Below are 27172 nucleotides of genomic sequence, written 5' to 3' on the forward strand. Positions count from 1 at the left end.
TAATTCAAAAACAATGTGTCTGTTTTGAATAATAAACTCTAAGATAAGAAGCAACAACTGACTAGAAAATTGTGTTCTTGATAAATAATGAAAAGAAGCTGTTCTTACAGATGCAGTGTGTCAGCCGCACAACAAGGAAGTGACAGCTCTGTGAGACAGCCTCACAGTTTGAAAGTATGATATGTTTTCTCAGCTGTCCACCAGGTTTCATGGGAGATTTCTGCGAAGTGGATGTTAACGAATGTTGCTCAGCTCCCTGCCACAATGGTGCCATTTGCCAAGATCTTATTAATAGCTACATCTGCCACTGCAGGTCAGGTGAGTCACTCAGACATCCTGCAAGTTTCTCAGTTTACTTTGAAATGAGGCAACCAAAGCACATTCTTTTTCTTTATAAGGCCTGTTACAGCGAAGCTTTGTGGCTCATGAACAGGATAAAAAAGACACATTCTAGACGGAAAGACACTTTTGAGGTGAACAAGAGCACTTCACTGTGCCCCAGATGTCAGTTTACCATATGTAAACCATGTTAATACATAGAAAATGCCCAAATTGGATTGAAATGGGCCATATGAAGTGTCACTCAAGGTTACCGTGTTGCCTACATTGCCTGTGTTCCTTGGAGCTATTCAAAAATCATGAAGTTTTCTCCAGGGAGAAATTTGTAGTTATAAAGTACTAAAAAAAGACAGTTATAAAAAGCCGATACGACTCAGGCTCATTAAAATGTATGTGTCATCTTACTCTTTAGTGAAAGCCTTTTCTTGTCTTTGTATGTGTGTGAACCCAAAAGGAAGCAAATCAATGTAAGAGAATCTGATTGATATTCACTTCAGAGGGTGGAAGTGGGAGAGTCTGGGCTCACCACGGCACTCTGTGGGCTTTTGTTCCTGGCAGGTTGGACAGGCCTTCACTGTGAGGATGACATTAATGAGTGCCTTCCCCAGCCCTGCAACCAGGGGATATGCATTCAGAATGATCCGGGCTACGGCTACACCTGTTTCTGTCGTCCTGGATTTGTGGTGAGGCTCCCCACCTTATTCCCCATGGCACAGTCTGTTTTCTCTCTCTGTTTTTTGAATTAACCTTAGCCTTGATTAACCTTACACCTTCAACTCTTCAGTCCTCTTTTGGTAGTCATTTCCAATGTGTTAAAAACGTACCTTTACCTGTTTCTCTTTGTTGTTCATAGTCTAATTATGTATTCCTGTTGTGCCTTTCTCATATAATAAACATGTTACATTTGTGTTTACTAATAATACTTTACTGTATATAAAAAATGTTTAGCCTCCGTTATAAACCAAATAAAAATGATGACATATGATATCATTGATTAGTCAGTAATCAAATACTATATTGCATCACATGTTTAAAAAATAATTTCATGCTCCCTATTTAATGCAGCCTCAATTATGCAGGCTGTAAACATTTTATTTCCATTTAGCATCTGATCGCAGAGTTGCTGGACACATCTAAGGGCTGTTTATTTTTTCTATACACAGGGGAGGCACTGCGAGCACAACTATGATGATTGCCTGTTGAATCCATGTCCAGAAGCTTTTTCCTGTGTAGATGGCATCAACAAGGTCAGTTGCCTGCCTCCTGTTACCGATGCTGTTCCCTTGGCGACGGTAGTAAAGAACACCACTCACGGCTCCTCACCTAGGATGCCCGGCCCGGCAACGGCAGCTGAGGAATCCACAGGTATGCTGGGATTGCAAGTCATGGATAAATTGTATACAATACAAACATTATATTTTAACCAACAAGGTTCAGTGTGAGCCTATAAATACAACGCTCTCTCAGAACAAACCAGTGATGACCAATCCTTTGAGCGACTGACTTCTTACAAAAAATATGTGTCTACTTTGGGCCTTTTATACCCTTTAAGATGAATGATGATACTAGTTTCTGGCTGAGATTTCCCCCCTTTATACATTTAGAACGTAGTAATATACTCATAGGTGTCCCTTAATGGATTGACTGTTAAAAGTATATTTATAGTACTATAATGATTTTAAATGCACTACTTGGAGTGATGGAGTATTTCTACACTTATCGCATTGTTACTTTTACCTCAGTGAAAGACCTGAGTACTTCTTCCCACACTGGGTATATAGTGAGTGTGCTATCCCTGTGCTGTCTTTGTAAGCATACTTAAAACGTTATCGTATATCCTAATTGTGAAAGACGTGTACAACTTCAAAGGCTGCACACAATTTCAAATCAGTTCAGATTAGTTTCTCCTTTTTTTTCTTCTTTTTTTTTAACCTGTCTGTGTTCAGGATGGTTCTACATACTCTTGATGAAAACTGTCCCTCGCGCGCAAAACTTGAGATCAAAATGATAATGAATGATATTTTTATACTATAAAACCCCGACTCAGGGATTCTGGAAAAGGAATTGTTCTTAATGTTTCATCAACTTAAATGCTAACGTTTCTCAATCAAGTCATAGCTTCCATTACTATGCTATTACTTCCATTCACATTATGGGTGCAGGAAAGAGACACTAAATTATTTAAACTGATAGGCCATTACACCAATCAATTGAACTGAAGGTGGTCCAGGGATTACTTTTTTTTGACAAATTACAGCGCTATCCTTCTCTTGTCCTTCCTACTAAACATTTTTGTTACCCAAGGCTTGCCAATTTCCAATAAGAGAGGACTCCAACTGAGCTGCTACTCTAAATGTGATTTTATAGCCTTTGGAACATAGCAGGCGATGAGATATAAGGATTTATTTAGAGATTGTGGTCGTTTGTGCAGCTGTGTTGAACAAAAGTCCTAGGTTTGTATTGTCCCTGAAAGTGCATTTTCAATTTCAATGTGAGAACAATAATTTGAAAGAGTGGTAAGTCCAATCAAGTTTTGGCTATATCCTGTAACACGCAAATGAAGACACAGGAGACAATATGTTGACGTTATTGGGGTTGGATTCAGTCATCTATGTTAGAGGAGGATTTCAGAGTACTGGGCAGATTGTTACTCCTTGACAGATGAGGTCTGTACCTTTGAAACTGTTCACAGAGCTGTAAAACAAACCTATTGAGCAGAGACGAGCTTGAACCAATTCAGTGAGACACTCTGAAAATCACTGTGGGCCAAACATAATGGAGTCCTCCCCGCTGCACCTGATCCAGCCTCCATCCAGTGCATATTGCATCGGCTCAGAGAGGGTTAAAAGAAACACAAGACATTGGCAAAGAAAAACAAACCCTGGCCTCTACACACCAAAACATCTATTTTAACCTTTTTACATATACGTGCATAATCAAAGTAAATACGTTTAAAAGTAAGAGGACCCAGAAACTCATGAGTTTATCTAACTAGGTCACCATCTCCACACATGCAGTGCCCTTGGTGCTGCTTGAAATAGACTCAGACAGTTCTCCTTTAAACCTAAGGACTGCTCCACAACCTTTGAAATAAACCAAGTCATTGGGAATTCAAACATGGGGGGCTAGTTAACATGGTACACTGACACTAGAAGATAGCCTTTCTTGTTAAAAGCTAAAGAGCATGGGAATTTAAAACATCTACAACATTCCTCCTCTTAATTTTGATGGAAGAAATTAATTCAGTGAGTAGCTGAATAAATATTACTCCACAGATTGAAAGGATTGTCTTCTGGGTTAATCCCCAACCCCCAGAATTCACTATTCAATGCTGAGCTTCACAGTATTTTAGCTGCACAATATGAGAGCTGATGGGAATCTAGAGAGGACACTGCTGGCGGAGGGAGGCTTACTGCAGCTAAGCCACAATTTGGTTGACTTTCCTTGGAGTGATCAACACAGCACAGGTGAAGCTGTTATCTGTTGCTGCCACGTGTAGCAAAAATGAAATTACTTAAGCTCCTAAAAATCCACTTGATGAGTAAGAGGTTAGCTGTAGGGTCCTTGCCAACATGCAGTCCCCTGTCTGGAGGTAGTCACCTCGTTGACCTTGAGTTAACTTGCATGTATTATGTTCGCATGTTTATTTACGACTGAGTGGGCAGTTTCTGAATATTAGTGTGCTTATAAACCTTTTCAGATATATTCAGAGACACAACTTTGCTGTTGAGTCATGATGACGTCCACATGATGTTTGCAGTTATGAATAATAATGAAAGCTCCACGAGATGAAAAAAAAGCAGTCTACATTTGTGATTTCAGCTTCACTTAATGGACTGCGTGCTCCTGTACTCTAACTGTCACTGATGAGTAATTTCATCAGTTATTTTTAAAACCAGACAACAAAGATATAACTTGACAAAAGAACCTTAAATACTCTGTGTATGTCAGCAGTATTTTACTTGTCTACTAAATCATCTTACAACCAGTATTTTAATATAAAAAAAAGATTCTGCCAGTTTTGTAGGTACAGAACAGGATGACCTTTTGCCTTCCCTCAGGGCTGTGAAATTACAAGGGTCCCAGAATGGTCCTCAGCAGTATTTTATTTCGGGCCTGTGACAAGTTCAATCAGTCAGTCTATTACCTTGCCCAATAAATCGGTGGTGAAACCGGAATTACGTCCTGCCTCTCCTAAAATAAATGGGACATTAAGACTATATCAATTAAATCTTGCCACCCCAAGTCAATCCTCCATTTTAATTGATCGTAAGTTCATATTTCTCCAAATGTATTCTTCTAGGGGAATATCCTGTGCGTTACCTTATCCGACATCTGTTTTGCTCCACCTTTACAAGTTACATTTAACATGACTCATTTCAATGTTCTCACATCTTTTATGGTCATGTACTAAGACTGGCCCTAATTCAACCTGATCTGAAAGATTTATGGAAAGGAATATTCCCACTGAGTTCCCTTCCTATTGAAACTAGAAACAAGTCTTTGAACAGAGTATAGTAATGACAAATTCCTAGGTCAGCATTATTTTTAGCTTGTTTCATATTATAACAGAAAATAACGATAGTGCTCAAAACAAGAAAGGGAAAAAAATATAAGCTACTGTGTAAAGTGTATGTATTTCCAATTTAGACTTGAGACATGTGTAGGAAAAATCCAGTATGAGAATGTAAGGTAGCGGTAAAAACCGGAGACCTTTGAAGGAGCGACTGAAGCTAACTGCTAATGAGGTATGATATTGCCTCCTGGCAGCAGCCTCTGACTGCATCAAAGCCTACATCAGACTAAACAAGGCTTTAAAATTAATGAATAGCTTTGTCTCTAAGGGGTAATTTCCCATCATCAGCATTGGCAAACCTCATTGTCAGGAGTGAAGCAGAAGACAGCACTGCATTGTTGCGGTATGAATTTATCCTCATTAATTCACAGATCACAGTAGGTCTGCGGCTAATAATTCTCCCTTTTTTATGTGAGGGGATTTTCCTCAGGGTATTGGTCGTAATGCTCTCCAGAGAAAATGAGGGTATTTAGGTTAGCTTGTTTGCCAAATGCCCTGGGGGGCGCTCTGTCAGATCAAAGAGGGTCTAGCCTATTAGGATTTGACGCGTAACAAATATTGATAAAGGTCTCACTTGCAGCTGCCCGATTAATCACAGCAACAACTTTAAAGGGGCTTTGCTGATTTCTCCAGTGTAATGATTTTTTTCTCTTCAGATAAGAACAGACGAGACAGGTGCAACCAGGAATGTGTTTCATTTTAACAGCCTCTCCGTTTTGAGTTTTCTCCAACAAATTGCACTACTTCCCTCAAATGAAAAATATATTGAGCATGAGCAGTACCTAATGCTTGCCTCCAATTGCAGTGAGAGCCAGTCTTTTAAGTTTGTCTGAGTCACTACCCCCAATAAGCTTGGGGGCAGTGTAACTTTTACTGAAATATCCCATAATTGCCTATTCTCATGGATGACATAAGCCAAGTTATCCCACTATAAAATGAGCCATGTAATAAACTTGTACAAATAGGTTCATTTCAGCCAATACTTCTCTAGCCTAATATAGTGCCATTTGCATGCTTCCCAGCTCTTTGGCAAATAAGACTATTTACAGTACGTCTGTACACTGAGCAAAACGGCAAAACTGTAATGCTACCAAGATATGTTAAAAGCTTTTTTTTTTCTGCTTTCGGAAAGATAATTAACTACGTATTGCCTTCCCGCACCAAATTGCCTGCACTGTGCATTTGTCTTTTCAAGATGTGTTACTAACATGTTACCAAGGTTATTTAATGGACAGAGGTTACATTTCTATTTTAATGCAGCGACCTACAGTAGCGTGTGCAGCAGAGTAACAAAACCAGAAAGTCTTTGTTCAAGCCTCAGTGGGATCAAGCATCCTTCCTGCTGAGGTGTCCTTAGACAGACTCTGCATCTTGAATAATTCTGAGGTTGCGGTTCTGTCTCTCACCCTGTGCACTGACCTCCCCGTGGAGGAAGGGAGTGAAAAGTTGGATTCTCCTTTCAGGGATCAATAGAGAAACAGCAGCGTTGAGTGTGAAGATGCATAAACTGAAGTCTGTCCTGCTTTTGTTTATCCTTTTACCCCCATGTTAGTTATATTCTATTTTTCTTTTTTGTTTCCCAGATTCAAGCTATGTTCATTACTTTGGGAATTCATACCTGGAGTTTGAGGGCATTGACCTCAGCGCACTCAACAACATCACTGTGAGATTTCAGACGCAAGTATCCCAGGGAACCATACTTTATGTCGACCAAGGACCGGCCAACGGTGATTTGTTTTTCATGAAACTCTTCATCTTGAATGGAAGCTTGCAGGTACAAACTCAAGCTCAATGGTTGTTGTTGTTATTTGTAATAGTTTTTTTAATAACCCCCCTTCAATGACCCCACTTTATCAGACCCAAAACATTACATTGAAAATATTGCCAAAAATTGCCACTCAAAAATAAATGCTAGCAACAACAAAGCTATTACAAAATATAAAAAGAAAAAATACAGGTAGGTAATGCTTCAAATGCCATTCCTGTCTGACTTAATATTATCTTTTGAAAAACTATAAGATTGTTGTCTTATTTCAGGGTATATCTTTGCATTTCGAAGTCATAAAACACATGTTTAGGGTTATTATGCATGATTATTCTCTGGTTTTGTAGTCGTTAAATCTGATTTTCTCATGTTTGCCTATAAAAGACAGCTATCGTGCAGTCAGTTTATAAAGTTCATAGAGCAGAAACATGAGAAAACCCTTTTTATTCCCTCCCCTTTCAGTACGCCTTTTGCTGTAATGAAGAAGAAGAAGAGGTCACACGGATCAGTACAATAATTCATGTCGCTGATGGCCAGGTTCACATTGTTAATATCAGGTATGTTCAGCATTGTTATATTCAATTCCTTTAGAAACCAAAGGTGTGAATGTTCAGATCTGCATTGTGGTCAGCTTTATAGAAGCTATGCTGGTGCAATTTGAGAGAAAGCATGTTATATCAAAATATAATATTTTCTTCTTTTAAATTACAATTTAACAAAGACATCAACCCAGATGCAGTTTATTATGTGTCTGTTTCAGATGAGAATATTCTGATGAGAATAAAAAGAGGCATATTCAAGATAAGCTGCTTACAAAAGATCTTAGTAATATACAAGTTGCTTTCGAAAAGCGTTAGCACCCCAGGTGGTATTAACTGAATCCTCGGTTATCCACTCATTTCAAGTGCGGGAGACTTTTCTTTGTAGACAAGGGCTGTCACTAATACCAGGGGAAGATATATAATTGGCAGAAATCACCAGACTGAGAATGTAGATGTTATTACAAATGAGTAAATGGGCTTACATTTTAAAGAACTAAAGCAAACGTCAGAATGTGCCTATTAAAATGCATTAGCGATCACTGACCATGTTTTATTGCCTGTTCTAAAGTCTTCATTTGCAGTTTTTCATTACGAAAAGATTAACAAGCAAGAGCCGAGCACAAAATCAATGTTTAAATGATTTAAAGTGAGGCTGTGGCCCCCTTTAGTTATATTGTTCCGAAGCCCATGTGCAATCTTCCTGCCAGCCCTCTCCATTATATTCTGACATGAGGAAGATTGTGGTTCAGTTTCAAGACACAAAGTTTATTATGTATGAGCTGGAAGCGGAGACAAAGTGGCAAATGTTCAACTCATCCTTTTGCATTTGAGGGTAGAGCAATGTTGCAAAAAGGGCCATTTCATTTAAGTTAAGAGAAAGTAAAGTATTTAAGTTTTTTTAAGATGAACATTTACCAGAATTAAACACAGATTAAGGATAATGAGTTACTGCGGGTGATTATGAACGTGTTGTGCCAAAGGTGAGCTAATGATCCCCTGTGGAAACAAAGCTGAGTGTGAAGGTTGCCTCGTGTTTCTTGGCAGAATGCTGCACTGCCCTAAATACGCTAATGCAGCTAAAAGGCCTATCAGGTTTAAGGGGCTGCGAGGCCCAACCCTGTTTTTCTTTCTGCAATAAAAATAACAGCAGTATGAATCAATCATAATGTTCTGTTCCAACCCCTTGGAGACATTGCTAGAAAGAGAGCTGTCATAACTAGAGGGTTGAGAGTATGGAAAAATGGTTCCTGGTTTCACAAAGCAAATTCTTTGTAATTGTCTGATGGCCGAGTCCGTCCATCTTTGTCTGATTTAACCCAGAGCTACAACACCATGGCCATCCTCAACGTCACCGCCTAACTCATTATAGACTTTTAATATATCTTCCCGTCAAAGTCGCTTTTCAATATGTTAAATAGAAACCCAGTGGGGCTGACTTCTCAAGGACACTGAGCACAGTGCCCTCTGGCTGCGGGCCAGGCCGCTCTGGCAGACTGCTTCTAAATTAACCGCCTCTCCACGCCGGGCTCTAGAGGAAGGACTTATGCATCTCGGAGTTATGCCCCGAGTGTTTAGCCGGCATACGCAACAGCCTCAAAAGTACAGGCTTAACAAATCAGACTAGATTGCTTCGTGGGCCTCCTAACTTCCACTCTGGGAACAAGGGGTATCAGGAGACACTAAAGAGGAGGCAGTGCTTTCGTGGCCTGAGTACCCTCAAGCTGCAGATGGTTAGACCAGATCCACACTCAGGTAATTATCTGCTCTCCCCTGTTGTTTCTAAAGTAGAGAATTGGTTTTTGAAATCTATGAATGGCTGTAGCCGGGGGTCCAAAATAGTTGTGTTTAGGATACCTGGAGAAAACAAAATAGAGGTAGGTGATCAATTGATATATATCCAGAGAGTGAACAAAACAACTAAATCCATTCGTAACAGTTCCCTGTAAAACTCAGCACACTCCTGTCAGACCATTTTTTGTCTTTTATTTAGGGAAGCCAAATAATCATGACGCGTTATAGAAATTGGCAGATAAATGCTTTGAAATTAAGTATGGGCTTTGGCCAAAAAATATAACTTTTCCTGAAAGGATGGGCTGATGAGATGACATGTATTACAATAACAGTAGACTTAATGAAAAATCAATAATACCAAGGGAGAGACTATTGCAATTAGGTGATAAAATATGTGCGTTTATCAGCAAAGGCGGTCGGCCAAAATGAGATGGAAAATATCAGCAAGTCACAAAAAGAAATCCAAAATCATCCATCTCTATTTCATTTTTGCACTTGTGGAAATGATACCTGAAAGTGCCCTTGTACAACCCATTCTTCTCTTAGAACAAAATGTACAGGTTAGCAACAATAAGTGTTCTTGAGCTTGGTGTGGTAATTGAAGTATTAACACATGAAGTGTGCACTCTTTTTCATAGACAACACCTGACCCCCTGTGAGGCAGAGCTAACTCTTTCTGGTCATGAGAAAATCAGAAGTACAGCAAGTAATTACTGGTTGGGACACATCATACAAAGAACAAACCACGTCTTCACAGGCGGTCTGCCACAACACTATCGACTCAATCAGGTAAGCCTTAACAGTTCTCTAGTTTCTCAACGGTCTTTGATTCAAAAGTTACCTTCATGTTACATTCATGTTGTATTGGGGTATAACACTAAAATGGCAGCATAATAATAAATATAGGAAAAAAGCTCCTAAAAAATCAATTGTCTTGATAAAACATTGATGTGTTTGTCCCATAGAGAGCAAAACCTTTCCACAACTATACTGGATGCATGGAAATGATTGAAATGAATAAACTGAGGAGCTTTTACACATCTGATGCCATCGGCGGCAGCAACATAGACCAATGCAGGTATTCATCATGATCCATTCTTTTGATATAGTTTTCACCTTACATTTTTTGAGTAAAATATGTTTTTACATTTTTATGGGCTCACACAATTAAAAATTAACCGAACACGTTAACACACTTGTATGAAATATGGAATTGTACCAGAAGCATTTTACATGTACTTCTCATATAATGCTATAAAATAGCTGCCTTGGAATGCAGTCCATTTTAATTCCTACTAAAAACTCTTGTCAAATTTTACAGATTTGCTCCGTCTGCCATAGAAGACTCCTCAAAAAGTTGGACAAATCAATCCACCAATCCTGACAGAGTGACCACAACAACAACAACAACAATGGCAGCTCCTGCACAAACTCCAAAACAACTTCTGCATGAACCTGGAGTTTGCTTTGATCGTCTTTGCCTCAACGGAGGAACATGTCACGATGTGCAGCTGCCTGCTGGATCTCTGCCTACCTGTCAATGCCCGCTTCATTTTACGGGAACTTTTTGTGAGAAAGGTACATTTTGACGTTTTTTGTTGATATCTGACAATGTTTCACAGTTTGTGTACGTGGTAGAAATATATAACACACAGGCAGTAAAAAGCTTAAAAATCTCCTCTTCTGTGACCTCCGTAGAGGTATCATGAAGAGCCAGCCAACAAATTATGTTGCTTAATATATGCTGAGCCTCTTTGGCTAATAGCTTTCACTATGAGGCAGAATAGAGTGAGCTGCATTAGGAATTTTGAGCGATGTGAATTATTCAGGATATGATTAATGAAATTAAAGATCCATATAAGAAGCTTGAACCAACGCTGTGTGTCCATGTTCACCTCCAATGCTCATTGGGAATGAGGACACGACCTTGCAGCATTTGCTCAACATTCAGCTGTGCATGATAGCAGGCCTTAGATATTCTTGTAGAATGGACCTCAGCTCTTTCCAAAAAAATATGTATTTTGTACGAACTGCTCCAACGTTAAGGAGACAGCGCTACAACACATGCATACTAAAGAGTTTCTTCTTTGGAGATTTCCTCTCAGTGCACTTATGATGTATTTACTGACGTCCCCATGCATGACATGTTTGACGGCGTAGAATAAAGAGTCTTGTATTTTGCTGTTGCAGTCATTGTCTGAAGTGGCAGCAGCAGTAATGCTAGAGTTGTAAATTAATAGATGTTGTGCTTGATAAGGCAAGCCAAGCTGCTGATGTCAACTGATTGACATCTCAGATATGTTGTTATGATAATCGCGTTTACTTCCCTACACTTAAGCTACAGTAAATGAGTAACTCCCGAACATGAATTAAAAAGGTACTTCTATTCTATTTGCTTTGCATGTTGCGCGTTGTACAATGTAATTATGATGGAAATGCTAATTATTTCAAATTGACAGTTGGCTAAGGACCGCCCCCAAGCAGTGATTGGCCAATTAGCTTATCATTCATGATTTCGTCATTGCAGGCCGAGCTTTAGACTTTTTGTTGTGCATTGGGCTGTGCTAAGATCGACACTCGCCATTTAAAAAGCTTGAGAGGTGTTGTTTTTTTGCCTTTGTGAAAGAAAAGAAAAATCACAAGCGAAATTGTGAGGAATGGACTAAACGTAGTTAATCCACTGAAGTCTAATCTGCAGTCTCCATATTCACAAATCTATACCTCCCGTGGAAACTAATTGTTTCTTTTAAAGGTAAAAAAAACATATCATGCATAGTTTGTACTGTAGTGTGTAGTTTATTGATTATCTGCCACTTGTATTCCAAGTTCAAGAAAGAAAAGCTTCTCTTCAATGCAAAGAGAATTGCAATAACAATGCTGTCAGCATGGAAAAGATGGAAATTCATATTAGCATTGCAGAGAGTTTAAAAAATGAAAACAGGATTGATTTTCACCTTCACAACCCCTAAGGTGATTTCAACTGATAGCATTATCTCGTATTTACAGAAAACATGGAAATATGACAGCATGCCGCCCCAAAGCTAACATTAGCAGTCATTAACATGGCTTGAGCATCCGGAGTGCATCTTACAGCCCTATTTGACACCTCTACTATGTGTTCTGAAAATGCTAATTCACCGGTGTTTTAGTAATCAAAACATGATATTTGTCTCTCCAGGCACTGTCATAAAGAAATAATGCTATTTTTAAACTTTTTAGTTTTCTGTGGGCAGCAGAAATGTGCTGTTTACGTGACAGAGATGCTGCTTTGCTAATCTAATTATTAAAGAAGCTATGGCTGACTTCTAAACAGTCAGTGGAGATTAAGGAATATTAATCATTCATTGATTAATTAAATTAACTAATTTATTCATTCATTTATCTTTTCGTCATTTTACCTTTCAGGTTCATGGAAGGGTAATTACTAGAGTGCTACAAAATATCATGACATGACATATTGCCTGTGTGACAATGTGCACGTTCAAGGTTAACCTTTACTAATTAGAAACAAATTCTGACAAGCCAAACATGCATTATAATCTGACTATATGATGATACTACAAAACATGTAATATTTCCATCACCATCCCTGAAAAAGGAATCGGATGTTTAATATTCCCATGGTTTTGTTATTTTATATTTTCCAATGAAAAATGAAATCTTTAAAAAAGTTATTAGGACTTATCAGCCTTTTCCTTCCATGCCCGTGAAGTCATATCCTGCTTATTCCTCAACTTGTCACACTCGTAAACTTTTCGTTTAAATACCAGCAGTGGCCTTTTAGAGTCATTTCTGCTGCGTTTGAGGAATTTATTTTCCTCAAAAGCAGTTCAGTCTCTCATCTTAACAGAATGCAATCTCATACGAGCACTCTTCCAGCGATGTGCTTTGCAACACTAGTTCTGATGTCAGGCAGACGGGGGTCCAGGGGCTGTTTACATGCTGACACGGTGTCTGTGTATTGCTGCGACTTTGCTGGGTGACAACCTTGCCCTCACATCTTATTGAATTAAGAATAGACATAAGAGAAGGATATAGCCCCAGCTCCCGGTTAATTATAGATGCATCATCCTACCCAGTGACTAATGATGTGGACTTGTTTGTGTCCTATGAACTGCTGATATGTCATATGTGCTTCCTGATATACATCTAAGATATATATCAGGAAGCACATGACTCCCTACAGCCTCTTCATTGTTAAACCAACGGATGTCATTAATGTTAGTATATGTTGTTATTCTGAAACGTTGCACAACGGTTTATCATTTGACTTGATATATAGTGAGCCACATAGTGATGAAATTATGTGAATGTAAATATGTTTGTGGAAGGGCACATGCAGTATCACAGTGTTAGTTAGTGCTTTTAATCAAGTCATGTGTATAATTAAGGTTCATTTACTTCAGTATTTACATTTTATGCTAATTTATACCACAGCAGCTTAGAGGAAAACATTGTATTTTCTAAATTAGTTACTTTGCAGATTAAGCTTTAATGTTAATTAAAAGCTATAGTTTTAATTCAGAATTAGCTGAACCTTGGTCATTAAACATTTAAACACTGCCTACTGCAAAACATATATATGATAATCATACAATAGTATATAATAATTATTAGGGTCATTTCGTATTATGAGTACATTTAATTTCTTCATTTTGGTTGTTGCTTTTTTATACAAGCAATAACCGTTTGTTGAGTAGCAACAAGCAAACACAATATCGACAAATCATACCCTTTAAATTGATATGGTGAACCTGTTAACAACATCTGCTTATTTACATTTCCAGCTGTTAAGAAGCAACATAAATCATATGGTGAATATAAGTCTGGTGTTGACTCTGTCGGCTTTGTTGCGCTCTACAAACCCCTGAGGGAAATAGCTGTCTCTTTAACTGCTAAATGCTCCACTATGTTGACCAACTAGTCTCTTTCTGTGTCTGCAGTTTGGTGCTGAGCAAGTAGTGTACTGTGGGTAATTAGAGCTTTCTTTGCAGAAAATTGCTCCTTGCTTTAGCGCAAACAATGCTACTGTATGTGAAGATGAGATCCTGAAAGCTAAACAATGAGCTGAAACTCAAATAGATGATTCCCTGTAGGTCAATTACTCTTAGTAAACCCCCCACATTGTAACTAACATGCCATTTGATACATTGTAAAATACTTATTGTAGATGCATCAAGTAAAATTCGGTATGCAGCACTATAACATTCTATTTTTACATTGTGGTATTTTTTTCCTTCACCTAAAAATCTCAATACTCCCTCCTACACTTACTTACTGTTTATGTGACCAGTGAGCGAGCCGAGCCGTGCATCTTATATTTGCTTGTAAGTGCAGGATTAAGATTACAACAGGGAACGGTAATATATTAACATTTTCATGCACAGCAAAGCTTTCAACTCCTCTCTAAAGCTATAATGTCAGGTGTTATGTCAAATGTATTACTCAGACAGTATTACACACAAAATGCCTGCACACATCTGCTATATCACCAAATCCACTAAATCTCAACAATGATACAGTTATTCAAATAGTTTTAGTTAAGTGTTAAACCAAAGCAGCTTTCAGTCTTATTTCTGAGTCAGATTTAGTTGAAATAGTATGTTCGGACTGAAAATAAGACATTTGAGCCGTATTAACTGTGAATCCTGCTCTCCTATGTTTGGACATCAGCTCTAGTGGGACACACCGTAATTCAGGCCAGTGCCTGGTGGTTGAGTGAGTATTTGATATCAAGTAGCCAACCGTAAAACAGGTTGTGTCAAGATTAAGCCAGTTCATCTGAGCATGTCAGAGTTTTAAGCGATGATAAATTGTCCCTCCAAAGAAGACACAGTGGGTCGTAGACCTTGCCAAAGACACTTTGTCAAGTATGTAAGCATTCAATTGAAAGCTAAGTGATCCAAAAAAATTAGCTACGAAGTAAATGGCTTCAAGGTATGGAAGTTGGCAAAAAAAGGAAACCAGTCAGGCAGGAAATTATTCAGATTTGGTCTGTATTGATCATGACCTCCTTTTACGGCTCATTACCTTATGTCCTTACTTCTCGTATATTTGAAGCTGTGATGTTTGCCAGAGGAATAATAAAATGAAAGTTCGTAGCACAGTTTTGTCCCAGTTTTGTGTTTTCGTCTGCTTTTACCTTACCACGACTGTGCATATTGTTCTCATTTTAACTGCCATTATATTATTTCTGTGAACTATTGTAAAAACCCTGCTTTGTCAAATAGGTTGCTTTTTAAATTTGCCCTTACCTTTTTAATGCAGTCCAATCCCAATGACAACCCAATTCTTTTCAACAACAACATAAAATTGTTGTGTGCATGTTTAACAACATCCAACAGTAAAATTACAACAGGAGGTACCTAATTGACTACAATTCAATTTGTTGTGCATCATTTTTATGAAAATGAAATATGAATTGTTCCTCAGTGTAATGTTTTTAGACATCAGTACCAGAGAGATTCCTGTAAATGTGGTGAAGATGATCAGGTTTTTTAAAGCAATCAGAAAACACTTTTAGGTGGTGAGCATTTTCTGTTTTTGTGTTTGACACCAATGGGACCTGATGAGAGGTTGTCGGCTTCCTGCTTTGCCAACACACTGCTTAGGTGCTGCCAGTTTGTTTTTTTAGTCATCTAGTGCGTGTTTGCTGTAATTGCTGGTGTCTTTAAAAAATGAGCCAGCTCAATCTGCCTTACCCAGAAATTGCCAACAAACATTACAGGATTGATTCATTATTTTCAGCCCAAGGAAGCTGCTCCTTACTCAACAAAAGACACACAGTTTTTATTTTCTCTTTGTAATTTGAAGTATCGGCTTTCATGTTTTACTCTTTGTGCAACTCTGAAGTGTCATCCACTCCGATTGGCTGTGAAAAGAGCAAGTGTCGAAAAAGTGCCAGAGCACACAGGCGAAGATAACAGAATTATGACCGTTTGAGAACTGACTAAAAACTCTTCTCTGTTGGTCTGGTGACTGATCATTAAACTGGACAAAGTCTGCGTTTCTGTCCCCCAGGCCACTGAGATGTCCGATCTGTCAAACGTTGTTCGTATTTTCACATACTATTGACTTGGTTCCTTTTCGAGCCTAGTTAAAGCCATTTCAGGATAAGCTTTAGACATGAATGACTTATATCCAGGAATTGTGCTGTCCTTGTTGCCATAAATAAAATCGAGCCCTTTCCACCAGTAGTATCTGACTCACAGATTAAGCAGGCCAACAGAAAATTAAAAACAAAAATACAGCAGCCACATAGTCCTATTTTCTTTAACTATCATATTGTAGCTTATAATACATGCAATTGAAAAACGATCGCAACTATATTTACTTAATTATTTTCACGACACAATAACATGGTGTACACATTTCAAATAACATAGATCTCAATGCCTCAGAAGCACATTTCCTATTTAACCTGATTTCACATTATCAGAGAAAATGCACTATATACTGAGTTGTGACAGTTATATGACTAAGAAACCCTGTTACTTACTTAAACTCTGACATTGATTTAACATCCATTTGCCTCCGCCATTGCCACTGCATAGCCGATCCTAGAAAAATCCAAGAACACTGCTAACTGTATGTTAAATCTTCATCAAATACCTCTTTTTTGTATTTCTTGTCTTTGATTTTTCTGCTCTTAATGCTGTCAGTCAGTCATGTCTGCTTTTAAAATCCATTTCATCCAACATCAAAGCACTAAAAAAAAGTGAACATGAGTCATGAGAGGATATTCATGTATCTCTGACAATAAAAGAGTAGTTTCTTGAACCCACCAGATCCTGTACATTAAGAGCTCCTCTGCTGAGGATAAACTGCGGTTTTCCTTCAGAGCTGGACTCTGAAGGTAGAATCCCCTGAGCGTCGGTCGGGTTGGCCTATTTTAAATGGACAGTCATGTACCTGAACAGCAAGCCATTCACCAGGTGTACAATGTCCTCGGTGTAAAAGCCAGCAGATCATCACTGGCTTGTGGAGTTGATGACCTGAGCCGGTACCTCCTCCGCCTCTGCTTAAAGTCATTTCACTTTTTCATCCAGTGGGAAATAACTGACAGGCCATGGAGACTCTGCTCGCAGACAAGCTTCAGTGCTGCCAAGCCACACAGCAGACAACTCTTTCTGTTCTGTTGACTAACAAATAGCACTGTAGGGCATTGTTTTCACACAAGTCTGGTTTTGTAATGTTTTGGAGTACAAATGTTTTTTCTAAGGAATTGTAGGATTCTACTCGCTTTTCCCTTTTGATCTAAATGAATTTCATCTATTTCTATTTTTTTTTTTAGGTACCACAGTATACATACCCTCATTTGATGGCACATCTTATTTGGAGCTGCAGCCCCTTTCATCGTATCTCCAGCCTTCTGGTGCCACTGATAATCTCCCTGCTACGCTCAAGGACACCACTGTTATTCTTAGTTTGACAGTGAAAACCAGATCTGCTCAAGGCACAATCCTCTACAGTGAGTACAGTCCCATTTTCTTTCAAACATTTAAAAGCACTGCAACGCTGATAGCAAGTAGATCACATTTAGAAAGAAAACATGCATCTGTGTTAATATGCCCATTTTGTTGAATACATTTATTAAAAAGTATAACTTGTGTCATGTGAGTGAAAGAATTATGTTTATACCCTCCAATTAAAAATATCAATTGACAGTAGTATACATTTGAATGTTTTAAGTGGCTAATATTTTTTGCTGCTGTGCCTTGTATGTGGGTTAAATGTCCATTTTGATTGGTGTCTGACATACAGATAAAATGAACTGCTTAGAGTTTCCTCTAATAAGGCTATTACTGTATGTCATAGTGTAAATATTGACTTCATAATGAATGAACGGGACACTGGTATGTTTAGAGTGTCAGGATGCATCACTTTTTGTTTTATTAAACACTCTTTAGTTTAAGAAATTGTGCAATATCTTTGAGAATACATAAGCTGCACTATGCAATTACAGACAGGAGAGAGTTAGCTTACCATAATCACTGGATATCTTGGTTGACAGTGATGTAATTTCTGCAATCTGCTTTTAAAACAAAGTATGATGGCAACCCATGGTGGTTTATGTGTGTTATGTGCCAGAGTATCTATTGGCCGGGCCCACTGTAGGTTCCTGACAAGCAAAAAAGAAAATGTCACTGCACCTGTTCCCCCGCTAAGCTAACCGGCAGCTGGCTTCATATTTGCTATAAAGACACAAAAGTTACGCCTGGCAAAGAATAAATAAGCACATAAAACCTAAAACTAATGTATATAATATTTGATATTATCAGAAGGAAATTGTCTTACAAATGTCCCCAAGATCCTCTGAAGAGAGGGGTAAGTCTACACTGCATAGTGTTTTCCCAATAAGTTATAACTTAAGGAGATGTTCTTGTCTTCCCTTTTGTTACTGTCACGCTTGTTATCACTGTTATTAAATAATGTGCACAAAATATTTTATTTTTGTATCAATAATAATGCAGAAATTAAACAACAGCCTGTGCTTTGTTAATTTACCACTGATTACATTAAACATTATCCTGTTTCTGAGTGCTAGCAAGCTGGATGCCTGGCAACGGTTATGGTGCTATAGAAAAAACAAAACACTTCATGTAATTTTAATTGATTCTACTTCAATAACATGTTCATACACAAAGGATGAGTAATAACTACCTGTGTTAAACATATTTACTCCTAAATATTTGTTTTAAAATCACTGGACGGATAAAAAGATCAGCACTATGACTCATCTTTTTGCTGTTTCAGTGAACTGTGGGACAGAAAGATGATTACTGTGTTTCCAAGGCTACAGGAGAAAGGCATGGAAGCACTAAGACACATTTAAGAAGAAAAGTATTATAATTGAACCAGCTTTTCTGTTCTGTTAAGTGAAGGTCATTTGTAACATGTATTTCCCAAAATATTTTTTTCCCCAGAAGCTAATATTATGTGATACAATTGTGGAATACAATGCTTTGGGGAAGGACCAAAGATAGCCTTGCATTTGTAGACAGCTGTGAGTTTTTGTCTACAACCATGAGCTCTACATTACACCCAGATCCTACCAGCTCTTTTGTTCCCACACCTGCACACACACACACGCACGCACGCACGCACGCACGCACGCACACATGCACACACACACGCACACACACACACACACACACACACACACACACACACACACACACACACACACACACACAGATTCTCTTTTGTTACTGAAGGAGATTTGGATAGGTAGGCCTGACAACCACTGAGTAGACCCTCTTAACAATAGAGCATTGTTTTTGGAAGAATGGGAGTGAGTAGGTTATTTTTTTGAGAAAGCTGAGCCATGAGAACTTTGTTCCATTTATCCGGCTTTATATGTATTATACATCTGTTCCTTCAATGTGTTAGGTACCAGCCAGCCTAGGGGTAATGCCGCTACATGAATGCCTTGAGCTGCAGGTCCTCTAATGACTCCAGAAACATCCAAATGTGTGTCTATGTGGATCGCAGCTCTTCGTTTTAAAAACTGAAACCACCTTGATCTTGCGAGGCTACGGTTGTCCCTGTATGACACCCCAGCAAGTCAGGTGCAAATCTGACAGAACTGTAACCACCACAGGTGATTAAATCCTACAAAAATGGTACTGACATCTCAAAATTGATCTTGCCGATATAAGTCTGTGACGTTGTCTAAGGTCTTTCACCTCTACTTAAAACATCTGCATATATATTACGCATTACAATATAACACAGGGTCCATCTGTACCTTCTTTCCTTAGATCAAAATGTATATCGTCTGCCTCCGATATATATATATATATGTAAGCTCTATTGTCCAAATGTTAAAAACATTTTGAACTTATGCCATAAAACCATTGCATTCCTTAGAGTTATTATAGCTTCTCTCTGACCTGATATTGGCCTCTCATGAATGCGTAAGTGTTCCACCAAAGACTTAAATCTTTGTATTTAAGGAGCTATTAATTAGCCAGATCTCAAGACCTAAGAGGGCTCTAAATTAGTGCTTTATACAAGGTTGGTGCACTTGAAAGGTCAGTCAACTAAGCCTTAAACACACATAGGCCATGGAGCTATCCAATTTAAGACAAAGATACAGTATCCTGTCTTACACTAATTAAAGTGATGTGACGTTTTTCCCAATTGGATATAGGAGTTTTCAGTATAAATTATTACAAGCCTTCCCTATTTAACTAGAACCCATAAAGCATATCTGTCTGTGATGATCAAGAGCACCCTAACTAAGTTAAGAAAACGTTCTCTTGTTTTCATAGTCAACACAGTGTTAATGCAGCATTAGGAAGCAAACATTTGGGTGGCAACGAAAGTTTGGTTGCATCTGAAATTGACTTTTTCATATTTTTCTCATAACAAAAAATTAAGAGAAATATCGGCGAAATGTGTGTTGCTCATGTTAAGAAAATACTTACATCTTTCAAATAATATGTTTGAGAGCAGCAGAATAATTGCAAAGCAGAGCTTTTTTAAGATTCTACACTGTACTTAAATGAACATGTGTTTTGGTATGTTTTTTGGAGAAACAGCTCATTACATTAGTGCAGAAGGACACTGAGGTGTCTTTTTTCTCAGTCGTATTCTTAGATGCTCTCTAATACTTGATTGTGAAAGATCTTGCATTTATAAGACTTAGAGATATGAAATAGAACAAAGACAAATCCCTTAACTTTATATATCTGTAATATTTAAATAAATATAATTTTTGGAAATAAAAAGTCTACTGAAAGATGGAACATTTTTTCCTGAATAGTTTTTTTGTTTTCATTATTGAATGTTTTACTCAGCAGTGAGAGAGTAAGAGCATCTCATAAGAGCTAGCTAGAGGAAGATCCCTTTGGAAAAATGTCAGAAGTTAGTTTTCAGATGTGACATGTCAAAGTAAATTAGATTGTGCTTGATGTCAAGCTTCACCTCCAGCCTGTAATATAGTTGCCTCGTGTATCCGCTGCCACCAGTTCTCATTCATAACACTCCGTTCGATGTCTCACTATGGGATGTGCCTCATCCGCGGAGCAAACAGAAGCATCAATCTCATTACACCAATCCTGATTGGCAGGTGATCTTGGCGTCAGCGTCAGGGAATCCACCCCCTATAAGTAGCTTGCGCTACGTTGCATGCGTCATTCAAACACCTCTTCTCGCTTCAGAGCACAACTCTATATCGGTAGGCGGGCTAGCTTAACAGTCCACAGACTGAACCCAAGCTAACTTCGGTCGACGGGCGCTCGCCGGCTACTTTTATGCTTCTGCAAGAAGACTGTTAGTATTAACATACCAGTTAATACTACAATCGACCTCGCCGTTTTTCTTTTCTCCGGAAATTAAAAAGGTAAGGTTTTGACTTTCAAGCTAGCAGCACACCTGTTTCTAGCTTGCCTCCCTCGCTACCGACACCACGATAGCGAGGACGTTTTTTCTTTTCTTCTCACACCAGAGAAGAATAGGACTAAAAGAATATTACCACACCAGGTAATATTCTTCGAGAAAAAGTCCTATGCCGTCGTCTTTTCTTCGGACTAACGACAGGTTGGAGAAGATTTTTTCCTCGGTAAAGTACGTGCTACGAGCGTGTCCTTCCCACGTCGCCATAATGGCGAACAAGATGGACATGTCTCTCCCCCACACCAGTGGAGTCAGGGAATCGGAGGCTCGGCTCTGTGGCTGCGGGTTGAAGATTTCGGACGCAGACTCACACCAGGTCTGCTCGTCCTGCCTCGGGCTGGAACACGCCCAGGAGGCTCATGCGGGCATTGTGCCCGTTTCACCATAAAGAGCCTCCGCCGACGGCTAGCTCGCCAAGCTAGCTTGTCGGGTCAGGACCCCCTCATGTCCCCTGATTTGCCGGACGGAAATCAAGACACGGGGGCGTCCGCCACAGAGATGGAGCCCCGCACTGTGTCGGTCTGGAGCTCATCAGCAGTGGCAGCTGCGGAACGGCCCTTCAGCAACAAGACCCCAATCCAGGATGCCTCCTCCCTAGACTGTGACGGTATGGAGAGGCTCGGCCTGCTCCGCATACCGCCTATGGAACCGCTGGCGGCAGCCCACCTCCTACCGAGGATGGCTACTAAACCAAGCAGGAACCCCACGCTGCCGGCGAAGGCGGACCGATTCCAGTCGACCGTGACTGAACGGTCCTACAGAACCGCAGCGTTGTCCGCCAGGGCTTTGAACGTTTCCTCACTGCTAACCGCATACCAAGCGGAGCTCTGCGAGGATCTTTCAAGCAATCCTGGACCGGCAATCCTGGACCGGCAGTACTGGACGAGATAGCCGCGATCACGGACATCTGTCTCCGCGTTCAACGCTGCGCCGTCCAGGCCACGTGGGCAATGGGAATCATGGTGGTGCAGGAAAGAGCTAGATGGCTCAACCTCACCAACTCCCCAAACCTCGTGTACGCGTTTCCACCCCTGGCGCTGATACCTCCAACTCTGGCCAGAGTGAGGGAACAGCGCCACACAATGATCCTGATAGCTCCGCACTGGCCTGCAATGTACTGGCTGGCGGAGATCTATCAGCTGCTGTGCGGTCAGCCGTGGCAGCTCCCCCTACGCAGAGACATACTGTCTCAGGCGGGGGGGACGATCTTTCACCCACACCCGGAGCGCATGGCCCTATGGGCCTGACCCGTGAGTGGTACAATCTGAATACAGTGGGTCTCCCGCAGAAGGTGATAAACACTATTCAAAGTGCGAGAGCTTCCTCCACCAGGTCCCTCTATGACTGTAAGTGGAGGGTGTTTGAGGAATGGTGCCTTCAAAAAGGGCACACCTCTTTTCAATGCCCTGTGGGAGTGATTTTATCATTTCTACAGGACCTAATTGATAAACACAGAGCTTTCTCCACGATCAAAGTCTACCTGGCTGCTATTGCTGCATGCCATGTGAGCTTTGAGGGAAAGACGGCCAGCCAACATCCTTTGGTCTGCCGTTTTATGAAGGGAGCTTGCAGGCTCCTTCCTGTTTCCAGGTCACTGGTGCCCTTATGGGACTTGGCAGTGGTTTTAGATGGGCTCACTCGAACCCCATTTGAACCCCTGGAAGAAGCTGACATGAAGCACCTGTCACTCAAGACAGTGCTGTTACTGGCCCTGGCATCCGCCAAGCGAGTCAGTGACATTCATGCGCTATCTGTACATCCTTCATGCACTCAGTTTGCCCCAGGGCAATCGAGAGTGTTGCTGAAGCCCAACCCTGCCTTTGTACCTAAGGTGGTTGGTTCATGTACCCCCATTGACATTGAGGCATTTCCTCCGCCGCTGTGTCCCTCCGGGGAACAGCAGCCGAATTTGCTATGTCCAGTCCGTGCTTTACGCACCTATATGGACAGATCAAAAGAGTTTCGTCATAATGACTAACTCTTTGTGTCCTGGGCTAATCCTCAGAAGGGCAAGCCTGTTACTAAGCAACGGCTCTCTCACTGGATTGTGGAGGCAATTGCTTTGGCTTACACGAGTCAGGGTCTGCAGGCACCTTCGGGTTTGCGTGCTTATTCGACTTGTGGTCTGGCTACATCCTGGGCTTTGTTCAAGGGTGTCTCCATCCAAGACATTTGTGCAGCAGCGAGCTGGTCCTCGCCGCTCACTTTTGTCCGCTTTTACAGGCTAGACGTCTCTGCTCTCAGTGTGGCCCGAGCAGTGCTGGGCCCAGTGTTGAGTCAGAGCTCTACCTGTTAAGTTCTGGTTGGTTTGGTGATTTTCGAGATAAGCTCGTCTGGCAATACGGGAGTTTCAATATCCCATAGTGAGATATCGAACGGAGTGTTATGAATGAGAACTATAGGTTACTTACGTAACCCCAGTTCTCAGAGTAACATGAAGTGAGATGTCTCACCAGACGGCCCTCCTTGCTATGGTGAAGCGAGAAGAGGTGCTTATTTTGAATGACGCATGCGACGTAGCGCAATCTACTTATAGGGGGTGGATTCCCTGACGCTGACGTCAAGATCACCTGCCAATCAGGATTGGCGTAATGAGATTGATGCTCTGTTTGCTCCGCGGATGAGGCGCATCCCATAGTGAGACATCTCACTTAATGTTACTCTGAGAACTGGGGTTACGTAAGTAACCTATAGTTATCTTGCCACGCTGATCTGAAGTCTCGTCTAAATCTTCACAGATTTACTTTATAGATAAGTTTGAAAAATAGTTACTGCTGTTACAACATTATGCCATCCTCACTCACAAAATTGAACTTAAACAATATAGTAAAAATTATAAACATAATCGTTGGGTAGTTTAAATAAACCAATTGTTTTTTCCATAACCATATTACCAATATTACACTGCTGCTGCACACGGAAGCCAGAAAGCAGACTGTGAGCCTTGTCTTGAAAAGAGATGAATGTTCAGAAAGCATATATAAAGGGCACAGTACCTTTTATCTAGAAATGCTTCCTGGCTCATAGTGCAACATCTTCTCACATCAGTGGAAAGGAACTGAAAAGAAAACTCTAGAGATCAAACAGACAAAGTTAATCATAAGAGAACGAAAAGACATGCATTGAGATGCAGAGAATCTCTTCGCCAGACCTGCTCCTTATTCTCCACTCCCCTTCTTACCCCTCTCCCTGAAGCAAACATGTAAGTCTCCCTCTGGACTTCAATTGTCAGATCGAGAAGAGAAATATGAGGAAGTGGGGGAGGGAGAGCAACAGAGAGAACAGGTGACAGGCACTGACAAAAGGACGAACGCTCTGTTAGGCTCCATGCACAGTAACAGGGCCATGGGGACAGTAGGGAACAATACCCTTACAGAAAGAAAATTGAAAAATAAAAGATGGCGCAACATTGACATCTATTGTAAATGATAATTGTCAACAAATGAGTTATGGTGCTAAGCGGGAAGAAGTGCTTTGAGAAGACAAAGGCACATTGTGAAGGAAGTGCATCTGTGGATTTCGTTGTCGGCCTTTGCTGCTGAATTCATTAACTCTCAAGTCTCTACTGAATCTGTAGTTTAGCAACAATGATGATAGATAATTAGGTGCCAAACATAATTATGTTTTTGGTGTCATCTATCCACACAGACATGCTTTTGTTTTAAAGAAAAACTGCAATAAAATACCAGACAGTCAGACCTTTTTTTTTGTGAGCTCAAACATATTTAGCACTCTGTAAATTTGAGAACTTACATGCAATAATGAAAATGAATAATAACAATACATATAACATTGTCATGGTACAAATAATAACAATGGCCAAAAATATTTCGTTTCACAGCTGTTGGAAAACCTCAGACACATTTTCATTACACCCAGTGTTTAAGACTTCATTTGCTGCAGCTGTATTCCTTCCATCACAAACAACTTGGAGAGACCCACTTCCTGCTTGAGATTCATAATCCTTCTTTACCTAAAATAGGCATCAAATGAAAATATTAAACATTGCCTTTTTTGTGCTTGTTTGTTTCCTCAAGTTACATTTCAAGATCTGCCTCTGTCAGCCACAACAATTGGTATGCAATGCTAAAAACAGTCCCTGACAGACACAATATATTTGCTGTATAACACAACGTTTGATGCATTTTTTATTACATTTTCAAGCTTTCCTGAAAAAGCTCTCTTTACATCTGAAAAAAACTCTTAAACACCACAAACAAGATAAAATATGATGAAAATAATAGTTTGAGACTAGTTGCATTTTCTTCGAATAAGCAGAACACTTTAAATGTGCTCTTTATAGTTCGAAGACTCAACCCTGTCTCCTAAAAATGACGTTCCCACAGAACTAAACTGCATTCTCAATTGCGTTTAGCTAGAAACGTATTTTCTCCCACGTTACGTTCGTTATGAACGTATCTCAAATACGTTTATTTTCTACATATCTTCTAGAAACATATTTTCTCCCACATTACGTTTCTTATGAACGTATCTTAAATACATTTATTTTCGACATATCTTTGCTATTTATTGTCTTGCTATGAATGATAATAGTCATTTATAAATATCATTTTAGAGCACACATTTGAAATCAGTAGGCGAGGCTGTAATTTCGCCAGCTGTTACTCTCATGAGCGAGGCAGAAAATAATAGTTTTAACATGCCAAAAAGCTGCTTTGTCGTTTATTACACCTCAAACATTCAAACAAATCCAGGGTTACGTGTTTCTGTACTTCCTCTAAGAAGAAAGGACAGTAACAGAAGATCTCTGTGACGCCAGATGTGGTGTTGTTAATGCGATATGATATCCGAAAAAAAATTCAGTTTAGGATGGCCGAAGACACTACACTACCCATACAGTAATCCCCAGCTATCGTTTGGGACTACAGTCCATGCTACAGTCCCGTTGACAAACCCCGTGATTAATCTTCCAGCTCTGGGATTGGATGTTGGAGTGGCAGTGCGCCAAGGTTACGCTGAGCGTCAAGCTCTTTGAAATGGAACGAAACCACGGCAGACTATTCAAAACTGGACTCGAACGCCCCCCGAGAACTACACATGCTGGCTATTGTGTTTCGCAACATGTTCTCTATGGCACGTCTCTACTGGGAATTGTAGTTTTAAAAGATGTTTTCGTTTTTCCCAAAATTAGAAGTTGACAGTATTAAACTGTGTACAGCCCTGGAGGTTTAGGCGATTGGAAACACATTGGTGTGTACAAATTTAAAACATGTAATTACTAAACGGGTGAAAATCGCTTGCATCCATAATGGGCAGCATTAAATATACTCGCATGACAGCTCATTGTTATTTTGTAATTATAAAACGGACAAGTCAAATCAAGCAATCTGATTGGTTCTTAGCCGTGATATACTGAGCGTATACCACGGGTAGAATTGTAAATTACTTTTCACAACAAGTTAGTATCCCTCCGCGTCTGAGAAAAACAGTGTACCGTTGGGTTAAAAAGCAAACTGCCTGCAGTTTGATTTTCATACTGGAACAAGAAAGCAGCGGAGAAGTAACGGGGCAGAAAGCCTCCTTTTTACGCAGCGGTCCAGACATAGAATCAAACGGCAAAACATATTCAGTGTGCAGTTCCTTTGGCATTAGGGCAGGGATATCTAGACACTTTCCAAGGTTTGACATAATGAATTGTGCTACTTTTAAAGCAAGCAACGATGTTTTCAAATCTGTAATCAAAGAGGTCCGCAAAAACACTATCGACCAATCAGATTGCTTGATTTGACTTGTCAG

The 27172-nt window shown here is 39.9% G+C and overlaps 1 protein-coding gene across 4 annotated transcripts in view; it reads left to right on the top strand.

Moving 5' to 3' along the window:
• Positions 1 to 27172, top strand: part of eys (eyes shut homolog) — a 170797-nt gene that overhangs the window by 100375 nt on the left and 43250 nt on the right. For all 4 annotated transcript variants that reach the window (XM_079690636.1, XM_079690638.1, XM_079690637.1 and 1 more), the window contains 9 exons: positions 194 to 318; positions 898 to 1022; positions 1503 to 1704; positions 6499 to 6689; positions 7143 to 7237; positions 9652 to 9802; positions 9979 to 10091; positions 10335 to 10591; positions 17307 to 17483. In XM_079690636.1, the coding sequence (XP_079546762.1) occupies positions 194 to 318; positions 898 to 1022; positions 1503 to 1704; positions 6499 to 6689; positions 7143 to 7237; positions 9652 to 9802; positions 9979 to 10091; positions 10335 to 10591; positions 17307 to 17483 (1436 nt within the window). The remainder of the gene's footprint in view (positions 1 to 193; positions 319 to 897; positions 1023 to 1502; positions 1705 to 6498; positions 6690 to 7142; positions 7238 to 9651; positions 9803 to 9978; positions 10092 to 10334; positions 10592 to 17306; positions 17484 to 27172) is intronic.

This window comes from Notothenia rossii, assembly GCF_949606895.1.
Source record: "Notothenia rossii genome assembly, chromosome: 6".
Taxonomy (NCBI): Eukaryota; Metazoa; Chordata; class Actinopteri; order Perciformes; family Nototheniidae; genus Notothenia; species Notothenia rossii.